At 34.6% G+C, this 8,552-nt stretch overlaps 1 protein-coding gene across 4 annotated transcripts; it reads right to left on the bottom strand.

Annotated features, from left to right (window-relative positions):
* Nucleotides 1–560: 560 nt before the first annotated feature.
* Nucleotides 561–6,335, bottom strand: LOC120253807 (14-3-3-like protein D). Of its 4 annotated transcripts, none has more exons than XM_039262029.1 (7): nucleotides 6,122–6,335; nucleotides 5,730–6,036; nucleotides 5,550–5,637; nucleotides 2,902–3,011; nucleotides 2,662–2,810; nucleotides 968–1,020; nucleotides 561–853 (listed from the first exon to the last, which is right to left on the bottom strand). In XM_039262029.1, the coding sequence occupies exons 1-7, from the start codon at nucleotides 6,192–6,194 to the stop codon at nucleotides 845–847; spliced, it is 789 nt and encodes a 262-aa protein (XP_039117963.1). In that variant the 5' UTR covers nucleotides 6,195–6,335; the 3' UTR covers nucleotides 561–844. The 4 variants fall into 4 exon arrangements, with proteins under 4 accessions (XP_039117963.1, XP_039117965.1, XP_039117964.1 ...); XM_039262031.1 differs by having other exon boundaries at nucleotides 561–847; XM_039262030.1 differs by having other exon boundaries at nucleotides 968–1,017.
* Between the last annotated feature and the right edge of the window lie 2,217 nt (nucleotides 6,336–8,552).

Below are 8,552 nucleotides of genomic sequence, written 5' to 3'. Positions count from 1 at the left end.
TGGTCTGAACTCCAATAAAGCTTTGACGAGCCTGGTGAATGCCAAATCAACATATTTGAATCCTTTTCAATCTGCATACTGTTCTTGAAATAGATCCAAGATAATTGGATCGAAAATGAGAAGCAATGAGATAAGGAAGGCAGTCAATCCCAAAGGGACTTCCAAGATCTCAAAGAACACTTTCTTTTTTTATTCTCCAATTAGAAAAATGACACTTCAAGAGCAATTCCTTCCACTAGATCAAAATATCACACTTAGCAAAAAGGGAAACAACCTCAATACCTTGCAGGCCATTTACTAGAAGATTTTTTGCAAACCTACCTTTTTATTGATCAAAGACCACTAAATAATCCACATTCTTAAAATTGCCAGCAACCACCACCCTTAAAACCTCGACTGTTTATCTCCCCCAGACAATTTGTTCCTCAGCCAACTAAACAACGTTAGCTGGAATGCGATGTTCTTGGCATGATTAAACTGGTCCAAGCTGTTCCAGTTTGGCCCTTTCAATGGCCAATCAGGCCTGATCCTTTTTGAAAAGCTAGGCCTGTAGACAAGTAAAAGCATTAAAGTTCTCTTCCCTAAATAATATAACATTCAAAAGCAGCCACATCATGTATATATATATACGTCACACCGATCTCTCAATTGATACCAGTTCTGTAACAGGTTGCAGAAACAATCCATTGATAGCCAAAACAAATCCTAGAAGGATGTGTTGGTACAACAATCATTACAATCAACAATCACATGAAAATCTAACACGCAAGAGAAACCAAACCATTTGCCTTCACAGAAATAGCTGCCTTCTTCACATCTAGTCCGGGGTCCTCAGTGGCTTCCTTCACTGCATCTTATTTTCCAAAAATTCAAAGGTTAAGAGTATAAGCAGGTGAGTCAAAATAAGAAGGCGGCTTTACTTTACTATCACAAGCTAAGTCAAACATATAAACCATGCAAAACCAACCTCAACATCTTCCACTGCACCAACCTTTGCAGTACTCTCCTTCACAACATCTTCTGTTGTCATGAAACAGCAATAAGAATTTACCCATAAAGAAAGACTTCAAAGAAAACATTCCCCCTACACTAAGTACATTGGTCATGCAGGAAGGCCAGAGAGTGGACAGGAGCAACCATGAGAATAGCAGACATAGATAAAGACAATGTTGTTAATAAAGAGCTATCCACTCAACATCTACAGAGTGGACAGGAACAACCATGAGAAAGGCAGATAAGCAATAGACAATGTTGTTAATGAAGAGCTATCAAGTTAACTATTCATCATCCAGAGAGTGGACAGGAACAACCATGAGAATAGCCGTGATATATAAGTATGACAATAACGGAATTGAAAGAGGATATGTTCAGAAAACATGGGTCACATGCATATAGAACACACTTCTGCACCTATAACAATCAAGGAATGCCTAGAACAAGCACAAATCTACAATGTCACGTCATCCATCATGCATGATGGAGTTGGAATCAAGAGAATGGAATGAGAAACAAATAAAAAAGTTGAATATCTCGAATAAAATGACAGCACTAGGTTCGCCACTGTATCTCTAATCAAATTCAACTTAAAAACTTTGGGGTTGTAATCTATTAACGTCAAAAACATAGATATATCATTGATCATAAGCCTTGAAATTCCAATTTTATCATAATGTGTTTCCACTCTCTGATGAAATAATCAGTTGTGATGGGCTGATTCAAGTCAATTATCTCGTCCAAGTACATTGTTTAAGTTCTAGGTTATAAAACAAGAAGGCAGTCAACACAATCAAAGGCCTAAATAGGTTCCATCACGTCAATTTCAGAATACTAAGATAGGAAATTTTTTTCCCCAGAAAAAGTAACCATGAATTTCATTAGTAAAATGTTCAAATGTAAGTTACATTTTCCCTCCAGCATATGTAATATAACATCAGCACCCACTAGATCATACACCATTTATTTTCTAAAGATAGTATACACACCTGGTGCTACATAATGAGATAAAACCGATTGCAATAGCTAAAAGAATATCATTCAATTTCATGTTAAACAAATAAGTCCCAAAATTGATCACGTTATTATGTTTGTTTGCAACCCATGTAAAAATAAATCAGTGCCCTATTAGATTCTTCATCATTTATCCTATGAATATGACACCTTGTACTTTTACAAAATGAAGAGGAACAAATTGAAAAAACCAAAAGAGAAACTTCTAGTTTTAACTTTTAAGCTCAATGAGGAACTCTGAACACTGAGCATTTTTTGGGAGCATGAATAAAGAATCCATGAAAAATGGTATAGTACAAAGTTTATATGTAAAACCAAAAATATAGCAAAGTACCACCCAAAATAGATTGAGCAATGGCTCCAAACACAAGCTTGGAAGGTAAGATTGCCACCTCAATCCTTTCTAGCAAGATATTAGGAAATAGCAATGATGTGTCTTTAAAGATCGCAGAGATCTAATCGAAATGTCATCCAAATGGAAGGAATATATACATTGGTCAACAAGAGCATGTCACATCCTGATATAAAGCTTGGCATGTTCACAAAGCATTATAAATAGAGGGATTTTTAAGGTTGGTAAGAAGATCAAGAATAACCTTCAATGTAACACTGTGACCATGAACTTTCATAAATTACATAAGAATATTAAATTACCTCCATCCTCAGGGATATCAGAAGTCCATAAAGTGAGGTTATCCCTCAAAAGTTGCATGATCAAAGTACTATCTTTGTAAGATTCCTCATTGAGTGTATCAAGTTCTGAAATAGCTTCATCAAAAGCTTGTTTGGCAAGGTGGCAAGCCCTAAAATAAAATAATCAAAAGAGAAATTTAGAACTAGAAAAGAAAATAGTGAAGCAGATAACATGGCAGTCTACGGTATATTATAATACACCTTTCAGGTGAGTTCATGATCTCATAATAGAATACTGAGAAATTTAATGCCAATCCCAACCGAATTGGGTGAGTAGGAGGCAGATCTGACTCAGCTGTACTGAAAGCTGCCTGCAGATACAAAATACATATTAAACATAAAAATTAAAATAGACAACATGATTTCAAATTTGAGAGGTGTATAAACAATTGTTATATAGGTTGGAGGACACATTTGGAAAGATAACAGACTTAAAAAGAAACATTAATCATGCCATTACGCAATAAACATGGAGCAAGTACTCGGAGTAAGATTGCTTCCTCAAACTATTGGAGAAATCATAAGTCATATTTTGCAGCTGAAAGGATAAATTGCAAAGTTAAGGCAAATATAGCATAGACTGAGATAGATTAAAAATGTTATTCAGTTCACTACACAATCTTTGGATTTGTCTTCAAAATATACCAAATACCACATTTGTAGAACTCAAAAATTCAAATCAAGTAATTATGCAACACACTTGGATTAAATACAATACCAGCAGAACTTCACGCATAACAAGCAGAAGACAAAAAATTTCAGACACTCCAATAAAGGCCAAAAACATAAAAAAAAATTAAAAAAAAAAGGCATTTTGATTAACTGATATTAAAAAACGAAAAATTTTAAAGAACTTTTAAAAAAAACATAAGACTTAATAAATTGAAGAACTTCACTTATCAGATGAAAAACTATTAACACCACACTATATAAAGCCACACTCCATTTAAAGTAGCAGAAATTTACAACATCTGATTATAACTTCAAAATCTATAGAAAATCATAAAACATCAAAACAAGCATTTCAATAAAGCCAAAAGACAATGGGATAAGTTATTGCCATATATTTTTTTTCTTGAAAAAAAAAAGCATAAGAAATTAGAAGCAGACAAGCAGTTCACTTTCCAGATGCAAAACACTTAAAGCCCACTATCTAAACCTGCACTACAATTAAGGTAGCACAAATTTACAACATCCAATCATGACTTAAAAACTGGGGAAAAATCACAAAACATCATAACAAGCAATAACAATAAAGCTAAAAAAAGAGTGGAATAAAGCACTTTGATAGAAAAGCTTTTAAAAAAAAATTTTAAAAAAAAAGAAGCAATTCCCTTCTCAAATGCAAATTTACTAACACCACACAACATAAAAACCACACTCCAATTAAAGTAGCACAAATTTATAACATCCAATTATAACTTCATAACTGGGGAACAATCATAACAAAAATCAAAATAGTGATTCCAGTAAAGCTCAAAAAGGCAATGGAATAAAGCGCTTTGACATATTAAAAAAATAAAAAAATAATAATAATAATAATAATAATAATGATAGAATAATAATAAATTGGAAGCAATTCACTTTTCAGATGCAAAATTAGTAATAACATGCTATAGAAAGCCACACTCCAATTACAGTAGTACAAATTCACAACACTCTATTGTAGCTTCAAGACTAGAGAAAAATCATTGAAAAATCAAAACAAACATTCCATAAAGCTCAAAAAGGCAGAGGAATAAAGCATTTATATGTATAAAAAAACTAAAAATAAAAAAAAAATAGCATAAGAAATAGGAAGCAATTCCTTTACAGAAGCAAACCTACTAACAACATACTCCACAAAGTTGCACTCCAATTAGGGCTGGAAACGAGCCAAGCTGAGCCGAGCTTTGCTTTGTTCAAGCTTGGCTCATTACTATTTAATCGAGCTTGAACTCGAGCCGAGCTTTCTTCGAGCTTCATTTTTTTATGTTCAAGCTTGGATATTTTAACCGAACTCGAACTCTAATCGAGCTTCTTTCGAGCTTCATGCTCGAGCTCAACTTGTTAAGAAAATTCGAAGCTTAGACTTAGCTAGCTAACTTGATTAAGGCTTGACTATTTTTTTTATATTTTATATTTTTATTTAGTAAATTTATTTAATGAATCATTATCAAGTGTGACTCAACTCGATTTGAGTTTAATTATATTAATGATTGTTACAAATAAAATTATAAATGATACTATAAACGAGCTTTTAATTATACAATAAACAAGTTCTTCACAAGATTAAATGAGCCAAGTTTGGTGGTGTTCAAGCTTGGTTCTTTTATCTTATGAGCTCATTTAACTTAATGAACTAGTTGACCTGAGCTTTTAATGAGCTTAGCCTTCGAATAGTAGTTTATAGCCCTATATGTGTAACTCAAATTGACAACAATGACATAGTCACATATACACCTTAATATACATATACATATATATAATGTAATATATATATATATATATATATAAACGAGCTCACAATCGAGCTTATAAACGAGCTTGTTCATGAGCTTGGTCACGAGCTGTGTTCGCGAGCCAAAACGAGCCGAGCTTTTGGCTGCTCAAGTTTGGCTCGTTTATTAATCGAGTTTGAAAATGATGTTCAAGTTTGGCTCGTTTACAATATGAGCTAAACACGAACGAGCCTTTATCGAGCCGAACACCGAGCTACTCACGAACGGCTCGGCTCAAATACACCCCTAACTCCAATTAAAGCAGCACAAATGACAAACAAAAAAAAATCTAATTCTAATAATTTCAAAAATGGGGAAAAAAATTAAAAAAAAAACCGAAAATACAAAAACCATAAAAAGGCCTTTTACCTGATAGGCCTTAAGAGAAAGATCAGCAACCTCCTTCCTTTCCGTTCCAGACTTGAACTCCGCCAAATATCGATAATAATCCCCCTTCCTGCAATGATGAAAAGAAGAAATCTAAAACCCAAAAAAAAATCACCACAGATCCCAAGAAATTGCAACAAAGAAAGCCCAGATCCCACTCACATCTTGTAGAAGAAGACAGACGATTCTCCAGCAGATGAAGAAGGGATGAGATGCTCATCAATCACAGTCATGATATCGCTGCAGATGTTCGCGAGCTCAGACTCCACCTTCTGGCGATACTCCCGGATCAGTCGGACATGGTTATCGTTCCCCTTGGCATCTTCCTTCTGCTCGATCGACGAAAGGATTCGCCACGACGCCCGACGGGCTCCGATCACGTTCTTGTACCCCACGGAAAGGAGATTCCGCTCCTCCACAGTAAGATCCACACCCAACTTCGCCACCTTCTTCATCGACTCCACCATCGCTGCAACAAGAAAGAAGTTCAAGATCGGATCAAAAACGCCAACCCTAGATCGGATCATCGGAAGGGAAGAGCTTGTCAAGCGTACCTTCATAGCGTTCGGCTTGCTCGGCAAGCTTGGCGATGTAGACCAAACCCTCGCGCTCTTGCTGCGATGCCATTGACGATGAGATTGCTCTCCCTCTCTCTCTCTCTCTCTCTCTCTCTCTCTCTCTTTCTCTTTCTCTTTCTCTTTCTCAATCGATGGCGAGCAGAGAAGAGACTTGAGATGTTGAGCCCGGAATGAATCTCATGAGAAGGAGCAGGAATTCAAATTCCAGAACTACCCTTAACTTTCTTAATAAATACGGCATGCCATTAAATTCAATATAATAATTATTTAATTAAATAAATATGGTCTTTTATAAAAGCAGAAAGTATTTAATAGTCCCGGAGAAGTTTGCACTTTCCCGGTAAGTCCCTGCTAGTTTCTCATTTCCTTAAAAATCCCTCTTTTATTGAGCTTTTATAATCTAGTTCAAATTCTATAACGGTGTGAAATACAGGGTTAAGTGGCAATTATCAAGTTACCCCTCTGAATGGAGACTCCAACCATGCGAAATGGCGAGATTACCATCTATCTTCTTTTTCTTCTTCTTATTTATTTTTTATTTTTTTTATTAATTTATTATTTATTTATTATTCATTAATATTATTCTTATTATTTATTTATTATTTATTTATTTATTATTATTTATTATTTATTTTTCTCTGGGTAAAATTTTTATTTCAGCACTTCAAACACATATAAACAGAAAAAATTATATAGTACACAAATACAACTATAACTACACAGGAACAAACATAATTAAACAAAAAAAAAAATACTTACACAGGAACATTATATACTACACAAGAACATCTAACATTACACAAAAATGCATTTTATTACAAAGGAAACACATAAAGTATACACACACCTACATGTAAACATACATGTAAACAGTAGAAACTTCAAAATAAGTAAAATAACTACATAAAGGATTTTTAATTGATAGTCCACAATGACTTCGTAAGTGTCATCGATTGATCAGCCCACCCACAAAAATCGATTGTGTTCGACAATTTGTTCAAGCTTCTAGCGTATCTCAGGGCAAAGGTATGTATCCCACCTGGCCGACACTTCGCACCGCTCTGCTAGCATGTTCATAAGTTTAAACATGCACATTAATATGCGAGAAACTAACTGAAAGTTGGTAATTTATATAAACAATTAATGTTACACACAAACCTATAATAATACATAGTAATGTACGATTTTAAGCATTAACTATATTTACTACACAAGTAATGATAATATTACACACGAACGTAATATTGTACACACAAACATAAAATAATACATATGAAAATACTATTTTGCACATTAATGTTAGGTAGTATACAGTTATAAAAAGTTTTACACATTAACAGTTTTATCTACACATGACCGCCTAGTACTACATAGGAACAAATGGGTTTACACACTAATAAAAAATTTTACATACTAACATTTACTAATACACAGAAAACCACTAAATTGTAGATTTAATCTAACCTTATAGAATTGATCATGCTCGTTACTTGTAGATGTCTTGCCTTTATGGTCATTGAAAGACTCCGCTACATTCGAGTACATCTCGTACCACCGTATACCCTTGAACAAATAGTTAGACCAATGATCAATGTCGGACTTTGTGTAACAACCAAGCGTGTGCATTGGCCGAAGTAAATGAAAGTTCACTGACTGCATCGTCGACCTCCTTAGATGTGTACTCGTACGCAATTTTGATGATTAGTGCCCAACATTGTTTTTTCAATGATTTCCCAAGTATGTCATTAGCCTTCATAAAGTTGGCCTCCAAATGGCACAGACAATAATCATGACGCGATGAGATGAAAACTCTCACAACTACGTTCACAAGACCCTTGGATCGATCCGAGATGAATGTAACAACTTTTGCGCAGTCGTCTTGACCGTACAATGCCTCCTTGAGAGTGGTAAGAAACCAAGTCCAATTTTCATCTATTTTGTTGTCAACGACAACGAATACTACATTGAAGATACCCTCTTTGTCGTCTTTACCGGTTGCACCTAATAGAATCCGGTCGTACTGGCCAAGCAAATGTATTTCCTCAACAAAAAGCAATGGCATGTACCCTTGTTTGAACCCCAACAAACAAGCCCAAAATGAGAAGAATGCGCGTTTGAATTGCTCACCATCATTCTCAATGATGGCAATACTGAGCACCCCTGCAGGAGAATGCTGGGACTGAAAGTCTCGATATCGGCGTTCATAATTGATGAGAAGGAGTCCCTACATAACAATACATATGACAGACAATATCAATAACAACGTTTATTACACATCAAACTTAAAAATTGCACAGAAATGAATAATATTACACAAGAATGCATAATATTACACAGAAAGTATTACACAGCAAGTACTGTTACTACAGAAACACATGAAGTTAATTTAATACACATAAAAGCATTT

This window comes from Dioscorea cayenensis, unplaced genomic scaffold (genome assembly GCF_009730915.1).
Source record: "Dioscorea cayenensis subsp. rotundata cultivar TDr96_F1 unplaced genomic scaffold, TDr96_F1_v2_PseudoChromosome.rev07_lg8_w22 25.fasta BLBR01000215.1, whole genome shotgun sequence".
Classification (NCBI taxonomy): Eukaryota; Viridiplantae; Streptophyta; class Magnoliopsida; order Dioscoreales; family Dioscoreaceae; genus Dioscorea; species Dioscorea cayenensis.
This window is presented reverse-complemented; position numbering and strand designations above follow the sequence as displayed.